Raw genomic sequence first — 14,607 nt, forward strand, 5'->3', positions numbered from 1 at the left:
TTGTGTGTGTGTATATATATATATATATATATATATATATACATACATACACTGGATATTTTGAATTAGCTTTTATCTTCAGTTATTGTTTTAGTAATGTTATTATGAACTTTTATATGATATTATATTATATTTATTTTATTTATATTTTATTTTATTTCAGTTAGTTGCATAGGGAACATTTCTAATACATTCTGATATTTATATTTTATTTCATTTCATCTTTATTTCAGTTCTCAAAAATGATTTTTAATAATTTTAGTTTTAGTTAACATAAAAACACTGGTCCACATAATTTTTCCCTTTCCTTCTTTTTAAGACCTTGAAAATCTACTGAAATTTGCATAAACTGCAGAGCAGTTCCATGATTTATTGAACAGAAATCCGGTAGCAGTTTCAGACAGTGTGATTATAAATGAGAGTAACAAATTAGAGCTTGTTTGGCCTGCCACCGCTGGCCCATTAATTTCAGCCTGTCTTCATCTCTGCTATTGATTGGTAGAGTCTTTTTTACCAGCAATGCTACTGGATGTGGGAAGTGCTGTCTGAAGAGAGAGCCATAATGCCCTTTGTGACTTGGGTGCGTAATACTCCACAAGGTTGACCTGAACCTTATTTGTTCAACATAAACCTGTTCACTTCACCTAAATTCATTAGAGCAGCCAGTTTGCAGTATATTAAACAAGCACCAGCCAATGGTTGCAGAATATATTTTGCATATTTGTGTGCTTGTTGAAAAGTGAATAAATGTGTGTATGAATGCGTTCCGCCCACATGGCCATTACATGCGCCCTGAATCCATTGCCTCTACTCAATACAGTTTTTCCACATCCTGAATTAACCATGCTGCCATGCTCCATTACCTTTAGGCTCTCAGGGGAGGATAAAGCAATGAGTGGATGAGAGACTCACAGAGAGAGAAGGGTATTTTCACACTGCGATTCTCATGTATTATGCAGAATCGCTAAACATAAGCAAGTGTTATTGTACTGGTCATTTTTAAAACAAGGACATATCGCTTATGAAAAATAATGTGGCAGTTCCAATGGTTCAGTAATGCTATCAAATGGTTCACTGCCAAAAATCTTTTTCTTAATTAATATTTTGGTCCACTAAAATATGGAGACATACAACAAATACTTAAAACAAGATACATTTACTTGAGAAGCAAAATTGCACGAGATATTAAGACTTTCAGAGAATATATCTTGAATTAAGTTGTTTTTTATCATGCGCAAATTGTCATGCGCAAATTGTTTTATTAGATTGTTTTATTATTATTTTTAGATTTATGTTCAAAACAAGACAAAAAGGGGTATAAATACCATATTGGTTAAGATATATTGGTGTAATCTACATGGAGTAAATATCATATTGTATCATAACATGTCTAAAAACATGGTATAAACTTTTATATTATATTATATTACATAAAAAAATTCTTTATATATATACAGTGGGTACGGAAAGTATTCAGACCCCCTTAAATTTTTCACTCTTTGTTATATTGCAGCCATTTGCTAAATATATATATATATATATATATACTGTATATATGCAAGAATGATACTTCAATATTTTTTTCTTACAGTGTAATACCATGGTACATATATATAGGCTTACAGTGGTACTCGTTGATTAACATATGCATGTGCCATATTATTTACATGGTACTCCAAGCTACTTTAGAGAATACCATGGTATACATGTTCAAAAAACTTACCATAATGATGGTACATGTCCAAAAACATGGTATTACCATGATACTTTTTATTCTTTTCTGTTAGTAAGTGTTTTATGTGTGTGTGTGTACAAGTTCATCTAATTTGGCTTTATTGGCAGTGGTGCCAACCTTCTGTGTGATTAGAGATTCAGAGAAGATTGCTCTGCAGTGTGTGTGTGTGTGTAGCTCAGGTTTAGGAGCCCTGTTGCGGAGGATCTGTTATACTCTCCCTAGAGCTCCCTTTGTGTTCATATAAGTCAATCTGACAAACAGAGAGTTTGCAGGTCCCTGCTGCTCTACACAAGATTGCCCTGCAGTGTGTGTGTGTGTGTGTGTGTGTGTGTGTGTTCAGCTCAGGTTCAGGAGCTCTGTTGAGGAGGATCTGTTACTCTCCCTAGAGCTTTGTATTCATATAAGTCAATCTGACAAACAGAGAGTCTGCAGGTCTCTGCTGCTCTACACTACAGAAACCAGACACAGCACAAGCAACATGCTCTTCAAAAGAGTGTGAGAGAGAAATGAAGAAACAGAGTATGGCTTTAGTGCAAAGGACTAGACAAAACAAGTCACAGAGAAACTGAGAAGGAAGTCTTTGCTGCTAAAAAATAATTTTCTCAATAAATATTTTTGTATTTTTTTCAATACAATACCTAAAATAAACCAAGATGCATTTACTTCATGCATTACAACTTGAGACTTGTTTTTAGAGGATATATCTTGAGATATTTTATAAGTTACATTTTATGTGTCCGTCTTCGTTCACTATTTTTAATTTCATGATTGCATGCTGGTCCTATTAGGTGCCATATCACCATAATCCAGCTCCATTTACATGGAAATGAAAAACAAAACGAGAAAGAGGGTTGGTTATATTGGAATTGACAGATTTATATATGTCTATTCACTTTTGATGGATCTGCATTAGTTTGCTCGTCTCTTACAGAGACATCCTCAGACTTTTATTGTGGTTTAACTTGCATGGATGGCGACTGAAGATAATGTAATTATAAAATGGTAAAATGATTAATGTAACATCACGGTGTGTTACCTGATAGAAAAGAGAGATCAGAACGGTCTGACAATGCTAAACGGGGGGAGTAAGAGAGATCCAAGCGGTGATAAAAGAAGCAGGATTTCATCTTGTGCTGGTTCTTTTGTGTGTGGATTCTTGGGGCTTGATCAGGAGTGTAAGACAGGCATTATGGTGAATCTGCATAAAACAGGACCATCTTTCTGACACCCTCATGTCTCTGATTGGCAGTATAAAGCGACTGTCTGTGATGACTATGTGACTGTCTGATTTAACCAGACTGCACACATGCATGCTCAGACATGCACAAACACAATCTGTCAGTCAGCCTAATGTATTATTTTTGCTTTTGCATGTATTATGGATGCACAATTAATTCTACTTCCCTTGCATCAAGATTTTCTATTTGCAATGTGTTTTTGCAGTGACTGAGTATTGTAACTGATCACAGATATGGATGCACACAAATGCAATGATGAATCAGAGGTGTTTAAATTACTACCTTTCAAAAGTTTGCTGCTGCTAAGATTTTCTTATGTCTCTTACGCTCACCAAGGCTGCATTTATTTGATAAAAAATATTATAAAAACAGTAATATTGGGAAATTATTACAATTTGCTGCTCAAGAAACATTTTCCTATTATTATCAGTGTTAAAAACAGTTGTGCTGCTTCATATTTTTGTAGAAACTGTGATTCTTTGATGAATAAAAAGTTCAAAAGAACAGCATTTATATGAAACAGAAATCTTTTGGAACATTATAAATGTCTTTCTGTCACTTTTGTCCATGAAGTGCATCCTTATTGAATAAATGTATTAATTTAGTTAATTAATTATTAATTTTTAACATTATAAATATGTTTACTGTCATTTTTGGCCATTTAATGCCTCCTTGCTGAATAAAAGTATTAATTTCTTTAAAAAATATCTTATTGACACCAAACTTATAAACAGTAGTGTAAGGAACTTCAAAACTCGAATGTTTCCATAATCCACAAGGCCAATAGAGACCATGAACTAAGAGAATAAGTAATTGCATAAAACATATGTGCTTAGTTCATGAATATTAATCATGTGACGTGACATTCACCTAGTGGTGCCACCTGGTTTTCTTTAAGGCAGACATTGGTAATTAGGCACTAACGTTACAGCAGATCATGACTTCATGATTGCGTGTTTATCCATCAAAGCGAGTTGTCACAAAATAAAACTCCTAAAATATATTATTTCCCAAAAAAGTTGCAGAGGGTGAACAGAAATGTTCCTGCATACAACTTTCAAGCTATAAACCTATTGTGGATTGCATGGTCTCTAGATAATCTGATTTTGGAAGAATTTGATAAGCAATGTTTCAGTTCCTGTTCCAGTGTCTTTATTCATTTATTTTGTATTGCCTCTACAAATATGAGCAGTTTGTGACACGGTTGAGATCTTTTCTGAAACTCTAGTGGAGACACATGAAAGATTACTAGGGTTTAGTTCTCAGCAGTAAATCTGAGATGCCATAGACGTTAACGATTAGTTTACACAAACAAATGACAATTCTGTCATTGTTTACTCACCCTCATGTGGTTTCAATGCCGTATTTGTGATTTTAATTTCAGCGGGTACTAATGATTCTGTTCTCAGACGGCATGTACCTGTAATTGTCAGTGTTTCTGCTTCTGTATGTTGTATGCCAGTACGCAATTAAGGCCATGATGTGTTAGTGCTGTTGGCAGGCCTTCATAGAAAGACAGACCAGCATCTGCTCCTGGAGGCGGGTGTGAGTCTGAATCTCATGCTGATCAAAGGTGTGAAAGCATACACTCAGGTAGAAAACAGTCATTGCCATGCCAATGGGAGTGGGAGACATGTCTTTGTACCACTCTTTTCCTCTTGTCACTCATTCTGCTTGGTTGGTTTTAAGCTTTCAGTATCCTCTGCATTATCTGTCACCTCTCAAACTCTTTCAGACACATTCAGGGCTGAAGAACAGGCCCCGGCAAACTGGCTTTACTACTTGTGTGCAGGTTTTGCTAAATAATCACACTCACAATCATGTTTGCTTTGCACTGGAGAATCTTTTATATCTTTTGTCCCATTTGTAGACCATTAGCATAGTAAGACAAATACACACTATGTTAGCTTTCCCATTCATCTGATTGGCAGCTTATTGATTACTCAGGACTGCTATAAAGCAGTGGGGACAAAACTGACCAAAAAGTGATGCGATGACAACTACCCGCACATTCATAGGGTCTTAACGCTAGCACCTTGTTATGCTTGACTGCCATACAACAGTGTAGGTCTTTTCACTGCCAAAGCAGAACAATTTTTAGAAAAAAGTCCAACAGAGCTGTATGCACAAAAGTAACAGTTGACTCCACACATATGAAAGTGAAAGTAAAAGTGACGTGACATGTGGCCAAGTATGGTGACCCATACTCGGATTTAGTGCTCTGCATTTATCCCATCCGAAGTGTACACACACAGCAGTGAACACACACACACACACACACACACACCGTGAACACACACCCGGAGCAGTGGGCAGCCATTTATGCTGCGGTGCCCGTGGAGCAGTGCCTTGCTCAAGGGCACCTCAGTCGTGGTATTGAAGGTGGAAGAGAGCGCTGTACATTCACTCCCCTCACCTACAATCCCTGCCGGTACGAGACTCGAACCGTGACCTTTGGGTTGCGGGTTCCCCTGCATTACCATAAAGTCAAAGACCTGTTCATTTTGTGTGTGGTTGTGTTTAAGATGCAATTGGCTGGTTTGAAGCCGTTAGTTGGTTTCTCGTGCCTCTCATTAGCATATTAGACAACACTTAGCTTATTCCTTTGTTCATTTAGACAGATCACTGAACGAGAAATTCATATTTTCATTAGTAGGATTCTGCAGTAATGCTATTGTGTTCGTGTTCAGATTTGCATATTTGCTTTTTAATGAACAAGCTGTTCACTACTATTAGGATACACTAAGCTATGCTGCATGCCTATTTTCAACCATTTGTGAACAAAATCAGATTGACATAGGTGCTAAAAGGCCGATTTCATACCTTAAAGGAAGCTATTTGGGATGAGCGAGAAGAGAAGAGCCTGTTGATTACTGATTGTGTAATATGCCAGTAAAGCAGAAAATATTTTTACTCTTTATTTTTCTTTTCCCCCAGTTAATTCTTATTGCCAGAGGTATCTGAATAATGAAACATAAAAAGAAAATATGGAAATATCCTTCCCTCTTACATCTGTAATTGTGATTTGTGTAGTTGGGCTGTCAATTTAATTAATAATTCATAAGTTCAAGTTCAAGTTCAAGTCTGCTTTATTGTCAATTCTTCTGCATGTGGGGACATACAGTGGAACGAAATGTCGTGCCTCACAGGACAACGAGTAAAGCAGAAAATATTTTTACTCTTTATTTTTCTTTTCCCCCAGTTAATTCTTATTGCCAGAGGTATCTGAATAATGAAACATAAAAAGAAAATATGGAAATATCCTTCCCTCTTACATCTGTAATTGTGATTTGTGTAGTTGGGCTGTCAGTTTAATTAATAATTCATAATAATTCATGCAAAGTGTGCATGTGTAGAATAAAAAATAGCATAGACACTTTCTGTAATGTCTATTGAATGCTTTACTCATCTGCCAAAATATTATGCCTTTGAGGCTATTCATTTGGGGGGTTTTCATGGCAAATGTGTTATTCATTTGAGTAATTAATTAGCATATCATGTTCAGTTTAAAAATATTTTTTTAATAGATTGGCAGCACTGGGATGGAAGTCCAGCTGAGTATTGAGTGAAAAAGTGAAAGAGAGAAAGACAAGACGAGGAAAGTACCTTTGGGCCAGAATTAATAATGTAGGTATTTTGCATCATTGATGATTCTGCAAAAACAAAATGGAGTGAGGTTTGAATCAGACATGTCAGGGAAGACTGGAGGGAGAAAATGAGGGTTGGGGAGGAAATCTTTTCAGCTCAACATGGCCAAAATCTTGTCTTTCTATTGATGCTTCGATATGTTTCAAAACTCACATATTTCCATAGACTAGAAATGTGCTGCACAGGGAACAGACATTGGCGGTGTCTGAGTGCTGAGTGCTTAGTGTCTGTGATTGTACGAAAGCTGACAGTAAGGAAAATGAATGTCACTCATAGCTGCTGGTTGCCAAGGAACGTGAAGTGAGCCCGAAGTGACTGTAATTCAAACTGGCACCTGGTTGCAAGAAAAATAAACAGATAAATAAAACATTAAAATTACTTATATTAGTCTTTTACCCATCCTGCAGTGGCACAGATGGCAGATTTGTGTTTTAGTTTGTTTCACAACCTGAAAGTCACAGTTCACCTTTTGACAACATATAGCAAATCACACAAAAAGATATTTTAAAACTTATCAATCAGTATTTTTCTTTTTCCAGTAAAAATATCTCACATATACAGTGAGAATTTTTTTTTCAAAAATTGTGCTTCTCAAATAAATGTATCCTGTTTTAAGAATGTTTAAAGGAATATTTCACCCAAAAATGAAAATTTGCTGAAAATGTGCTCAACCTCAGGCCATCCAAGATGTAGATGAGTTTGCTTCTTCATCAGAACAGATTTAGAGAAATTTAGCATTACATCGGATCGTTTGCAGTGAATGGGTGCTGTCAGAATGAGAGTCCAAACAGCTGATAAAAACAGCATAATAATCCACAAGTAATCCAAAGGACTCCAGTCCATCAGTTAATGTCTTGTGAAGTGAAAAGCTATGTATTTTTCAGAAACAAATCCATCAAGATATTTTAACTTTAAAGGGGACATAACATACACAGTTTCTGCCAATCTCATGTTAATCTTAAGTACCTATAGAGTAGTATTGCATCCTTCATATCCCGAAGAGTCTTTAGTTTTATCAGATATCAGATGTTTTTATCAGCTGTTTGGACTCTCATTCTGACGGCACCCATTCACTGCAGAGGATTCATTGGTGAGCAAGTCATGTTAGTCACGCTAAATTTCTCTAAATCTGTTCAGAAGATACAAACTCATCTACATAATCTGAGGATGAGTACATTTTCAGAAAATTTTCATTTTTGGGTGAACTATTTCTTCAAATGTTTTGCTTCACAGCTAGACAAAAAAAAAACTGATTAAGATTTTTTTTTTCACTTTTTGCAGTGCTTAAAATGGCAAAATGCAAAAATAAACAAATAAATAAATAATATGAATTGTTTTTAATAACCAATTTGTCCTAGCCTTTAAATAAATCAGATCTGAAGCAAGTTTGGTAGGTCAGACTAATCTTATTTTCTCTCAAAAGCACCTCCCTGGCTGACTTTTTATTTAAACTGATCCCTAAAGCATCTTCAAAGAACTTTTTCAGCATTTCTTCAAAGCACACAGTTTTTTCATGGGCCAACCTATTGCTATTTAATCACAGAGATCCCTCAAATGTCACTGTTTAAAGGCAAAGCAGATTGGCTTGTGAGTAGGCAGTAATGAGGCAGCAAGCTTAAAAGAACCACTGTATGTCAAAATAAAGCCTGTGGATACTCGTATACAGCACAAACCCCAGGGGGTTGGACCTGGTGTTATATTTGGCAAATAAATTGAATTGGGGCCCAAACACAGAAGAGCGATGCCACCTGCTACCAGTGATAGGAAAATAGAGGAAGACTGTCAGTGGGATTTCATGAAGAGACATCAGCCTTTGAGAGGATTGTAATAATACATTTGCATCTCAGTGTGTGTGTGTGTGTGTGTTTTCTTTGGCAAATGAATGTTCTTTTGATCTCTGTCCTGTGGTTTGTGTGGCAGTATATATTACAGGACTCCCTATTTCCATTTAAATCTCTTCATTGTTACCATGTGACCCAAATCACGAAGAAAGTATCATGTACATCTGTGGAGCTGAGTGATTTTCAAGTAGATGTATGTCTGTGTGTGTCTGTGTTTGCATGTTATTGATCCTGTTAATAGAACCAGGTCAAAACACAGCACACAGACTGCCACAGAGATGGTAATATGGATAGAGGACTGAGGTGGGGAGGAACTTTGTTCTTTTGATGATCTTAATATTCACTTCATTTAATAAATAAATAAATAAAATTATCTTGTGACAGCATAAACATTTGTACTTGGTTTTAAAGGTGAAGTGTATAATTTTAGTACCATTACTGACACCAAAAGGAATTGGAAAAATAATGTCTTACAAAAGGTTTCCTGAACACGCCCCCTTGTCTGCCATTGGTCAACTAAAGAGAAAGCCACACCCCAAACTCACATCACTGGTTGTCATGCTAGTCTAGTCCTCATACAAACTGATCAGTGTTTTAATAGCACCACAGAGTTACTGAGAAAATTAAAAAGAATTACACTTAACATGCCTTAAAAAAGAGTACTTATTATGGAAGTAATATACTTAGTTAATGGTGAAATGAATGTAATGTTTTCAGACACTTAATTGCATGTTATTTACAATCAAATGAAAATGCATTTTAATTCAAATTTATATTAAATGCAATTTGTTAAACTTGAGAGTGCTTTTTTGACCAACTTAAGGACTATACATCTTTATATAAATTATGGTTAAAGTGTACTGCCAAATGGACTGACATTTATGGTAAATTAAAATATACTTTCAATGCCATGTCTATTGAAACATGTATGTCATGTATTTAAATATATTTGTAGTTTTTACATTTTTAATGAAGTTGCCATGTAGTACATTTAAAGTATATTAACTTTTATGTAATATCAAAAACACACTAGAGTTAAAATAATAATCAAATACTTTAGTATAGGTGCTTTAGATGTTAGTCAACACATCAAAATAAGTGTGCTACTATAAAGATTATTAAGAAACAAGAAACAAGATTATCAAAGCATAATAATTTAAAATGTAATTTAAAGTAAACTTTTCATTTGACATTATAACAAAATGCACTTTTTACAAGTTTATTTAAGTTTGTTAATACAGTGATGAAATTGTATGCTCTTTAAGTACACTTAAGTGCCCTTTTGTTTCATTAATATTGTATTATAAAACAGATAGTTCCGGTCCTTGATTCTGATTGGCTGAGCCACGTTCGAAGCTGTTGTAAATTACTCTACAAACATACACCTTTGTTTACGTTTGTCTGTTGCTTGGCAACCACTTTGTTGCAACCACAACTGATTCTGAGGAACTACATTGTTTAGTGGAAGAATACTGTTTTTATTAATATCATTACACTTTATTTGTTCTGTTTTATTTTATGAAACCTTACTACGTATATGGAATAACTGTTTTATAAAAGCAATAAGCCCCGTGAAGCCGTGGTTTACTCCGCTTCGCGTCGTGCCTAACAACGCCCCTTAGCTATTATAAATTCACTGTAAACCACGGCTTCTTGGGGCTTATTGCTTTATAATCTGAAAGTAGCATTTTACATACTTCTAAGATTTTAAGTCTAACTGCATATTCAATACAATTAAGTGCACTTCTTTTTCACAAGGGAATGGCTTATATTTAACTTTGGATATTAGACTGGGAAAGTATTTCAATATTGAATTATACCTTCTAATAAACATTCTTATCTTTCTGTAAAAAAAATTCTGTTATTATTCAAAAATATTAATGTTCTCTTAAATTCAAAGGAGCAACCCTTACCAAAAAGTAGTATACTTCAAGTTTATTTTAGTAAGTATACTTAAGTAAAGTTCAAGTATATTTTTAAGTATACTTTATGTAGTAAGTATACAAATATCAGTGTACTAGTAGTATACTTGTAAGTGTACTATTTCAATACTCCTTGGGACTAAATTGGCCCACTTTCTAGTATATAAAAGTATACTTTTAAGTATACTTTAAGTATAACAGTAGTAAACTTTGAGTACACAACTAGTTTACATCAAAATGTTTAGTTTGTACTGCAACTATACTAAAAGTGAACTTATAGGTATACTGATAGTTTACTAATGAAATACTCGTAGTAGCATTTTTAGTACACTTTGAAGTATAGTCTCAGTAAACTACTAGTTTAGTAGTTTTATACTGCAAGTCGTAAGGGAAGTTTTGACTAGTCTAATATTCAAATCTAAAAATTGCAGTTCAGTTGAATGTTTGAACTAAATATGGATGTCTTAGCAACTGTACATGGAACTGTGTGTGTGGAACTGTTTTGAGAGTGTAAAGAAGATTTATTTTGGGTGAGCAGAAAGGCACTGATTCTGTCTGCTGCCTGCAAACATCATCAGAAACAAACAAAAAAATTAATAACAGCAGCTTTCACCAGCAGCTGGGATCCAGTTTTCAGTGCGATTTGGCAGAACAATAGTGAACTCTGACTGTGAACCTTACTTCAGAAATTATTTGAGAAGAAAATAATACTTTAGGAGGTTTCATCAATCTCTTATATAGCTCTAATATCACCTCTTCTTACAGACTGTATGTTTCCCAGTGCCACTTTGTACAGTACAGTACATCTATGTTCTTACAGTATTTGACTTGCATACACAAAGACATGCCACAATATGCTCATGCATAGACAAATTGGACACATAAATTGGTGTGAAGAAGTCACTGATTAACTGGTTTGTCTGTTTTGACTGGATTTGACAGTTTGCACTAATTTCTTCTATTTAAGTAATTTACAGGCAAGTCTTATCAAGTCTATGGTAAAGTACACACTAAAATAATATTGTGTGACAACACAACTTTACAGACCCAAGTCATCACAGAAAGAAGCTTCTAAAAAAAATGTATATGCATGACTGAAGTGAAGCCAGACATTTTTGCCAAATAACCTCATATCAAAGAGCATGATGGTAAGCGCTATGGGCTGCATTTCTGCTTGCCATCATAAGCTACTATGCATTTTTACATCGCATCATAGAGTACACGAGAAGACCTTTCATGCTGAAACTTAATTGGGCCTTGCAAATAGACTAAACACACCAACTAATGACTCAAAAAGAAGAAACAGAAGGTTCGGTTTGGCAAAGTCAAGTCTATGTCATAACTGGCAATACATGCAAGAAAGCTCTCATCTGATTTCTGCAAAAGCTCTCAGTGCCAGCTTTTGAAGCTAGAGGATAATATGCACATAAATTGAATATACACTATCAGGAAAAAAAACTCACTGGGAGGTACCATTTCAAAAGGTACTAATATGTACACTTTAGATACTAATATGTACTTTTAAAGTATGTACTTTTGAAATACTAATATGTACCTTTAAGGTACTAATATGTACCATTTGGGGGTAAATAAAGTACAGAGATGCACCTTTTAGCTTTTGTACCTTTAGGTATCGCCCAAGTGACAGCTTGGCTAAGTCACTGAACAAAGAATTGCAAAGGATAATATTCACTGAATAGATGTTTATCAGTATTGATACAGTGAAGATGAAATGTACATATATAACTGCCAACTCATGCTTCTCACAAGTTGGCAAACACAGATGTCAGACAATAACAAACTGTGCGCTCAGTGTTGTTTTTTTTACTTTTAAAGTATGTACTTTTGAAATACTAATATTATTAATACTAATATGTACCATTTGGGGGTAAATAAAGTACAGAGATGCACCTTTTAGCTTTTGTACCTTTAGGTATCGCCCAAGTGACAGCTTGGCTAAGTCACTGAACAAAGAATTGCAAAGGATAATATTCACTGAATAGATGTTTATCAGTATTGATACAGTGAAGATGAAATGTACATATATAACTGCCAACTCATGCTTCTCACAAGTTGGCAAACACAGATGTCAGACAATAACAAACTGTGCGCTCAGTGTTGTTTTTTTTTGTTTCTTGTTTTATATCTACAGTGTTCTTCACCAAAAGCTGCTTCTCTAACCACACTAATGTATTAGACAGTAAAATGACTTGCTTATGATTATGCAATAATCAAATTCCAAAGGCCAACGATGAGTTTGATAACACTAAATGTTATAATGACTTCAACTTCAGCTATGACATCTAAATCAACAGATTTTAATTACTGGTCATTCGTTGCAAAGTCCCACCCATTTGAGAGATCACAGTATCCTCATATAGAGAAGCCAGGCTTACAGGTGGGACAAAAATACATGAATGGTAGACAATCAGATAAGTTTTTCTGTTGAAATAGTGACCACCAGTGTGCATGTATCTATGCAGGACCCAAAATTATGTGTTTAGAGTCTGATATCCAATCAGCATCCATCTGTGCTCCATTAAAATCTCCCATACATACAGTATATTGACATATGTTAATTATTCACGTACAAAAACATGGATTGTTATTTCATGCAACTGTTTTACACTTTTATTCACTAAAATATTAAAATGTACATAAATAAATGTAATTTCTACATTTGTAATGAAATTATAAAGTAGTCTTAAAGCAATCCATACAAGCTAATAAGCTGAAAAACACTCATTTTTGATAAAGTGTAGCCTACTTTTCTATAGCACATTATAAAATGAATGCTTGTTCTGAATTCTGACATGATTGCAACTCAAGATTTGATCATTTTCAGACAAAAACTGTGATGTGAATGGAAGCATACTCAATAGCATATCCCAAGCTCTGCCCACACCACAGCAGCCTTCTTACCCCGTCCCTGTAATTTAAAGTACCGGAAAGTACCAGCTCATAGCCAGAAAAAATGGTTTTCAATAAAGACCAAGTATTCAAATCCTTAACCTCTATTTTGTTAAAGCCGCAGCATTTCCTTATTTGCTGTAAATGATCAGATTTACAGTTCAAATCACTCTAATGCTTGTATATCTGTTTTTAGTTTTCTCATTGAATTCCTCTGTATATAATATTAGTTTTTTTTTTTCACTTTTCAGTCTTAAAACAACACTTCAGAAGAAGCTCTGCAGTGACTCTGTGGACCTCTCTAGCATCCCTTTATCAACTCGTGACATACGGCATGTGGCGTATTACCTCCAGACCAGTGGGGGCGCTGTGATATCCGTAGATCTTAGTTTCACTGAGCTCCGGGACGAGGGCCTACGTCTACTTCTGCCCTTCCTGGGTGCATTGCCCAAACTCACAACACTGGCTCTCAATGGGAACCGTCTGACTCTTGGCATCCTTAAAGATCTGAGTGAAGCCCTCAAAGATTCCAAGAAGTTCAGTTGTCTTGCCTGGATTGACCTGGGCAACAACGTGGACATATTTACCATGCCACAGGTAAATCAACAGAATCTTAAAATCAATCACAGTCCCCCTTATTGTAAGAATTACACTGTGATAAATGCTTCATTTTGGGTAAAGGACAGTTGTACTGCAAGACTTGATGCCTTCTTTATAAGAGGTACAACATGGATTAGCCAAGTAGGACTTCCTTGATGCTCCTGGAGCAATATTTGCTGACAAACAGTCATAGCCCTACTTTAACCTACCTCTAAAATTAGAGACAAGAACATTGTCTGCCTATCAAACCTAACTCCAGCCTTAGGCCCAATCATATTTCTTAGCCTAAAATATTATTGGCTGATTGTAATGTTGTTCCAGGACCATCAAGGATGTTGATCCAGGAACTACTTGGAATCTACTTGGGTTAATCAGGTTATGCGAGATAAATATTTGTTTTATATGTTTTCACTCACCATTTTCAACTGGCAGGGTGAACCATTTAATTAAAGTCCTATTTGGATGGGATTAGTTTTCCCTGAGGATAAAAGCATCAATTTGTTAACATTAGTTAGTGCTTTAGGTATCCTGAACTAACAATGAACAATACTTTTACAGTATTTTTATTGGTTTCTGTTAATTTCTACAGTATACATTTTACGTATAATTATAAATTATAACAAATTATAATATAATATAATACACTCTTGGGAAAAGGTACAAAGCTGTCAGTGTATATATATATATATATATATATATATATATATACATAC

At 35.0% G+C, this 14,607-nt stretch overlaps 1 protein-coding gene across 1 annotated transcript in view; it reads left to right on the forward strand.

The window, feature by feature from the left end:
• Positions 1 to 14,607, forward strand: part of lrrc75ba (leucine rich repeat containing 75Ba) — a 31,115-nt gene that overhangs the window by 13,793 nt on the left and 2,715 nt on the right. Inside the window, exon 4 of the mRNA XM_016505709.1 lies at positions 13,546 to 13,891. Coding sequence (XP_016361195.1) covers positions 13,546 to 13,891 — 346 coding nt within the window. The remainder of the gene's footprint in view (positions 1 to 13,545; positions 13,892 to 14,607) is intronic.

The sequence above is a fragment of the Sinocyclocheilus anshuiensis genome, unplaced genomic scaffold, assembly GCF_001515605.1.
Source record: "Sinocyclocheilus anshuiensis isolate Anshui unplaced genomic scaffold, SAMN03320099.WGS_v1.1 scaffold794, whole genome shotgun sequence".
NCBI lineage: Eukaryota > Metazoa > Chordata > Actinopteri > Cypriniformes > Cyprinidae > Sinocyclocheilus > Sinocyclocheilus anshuiensis.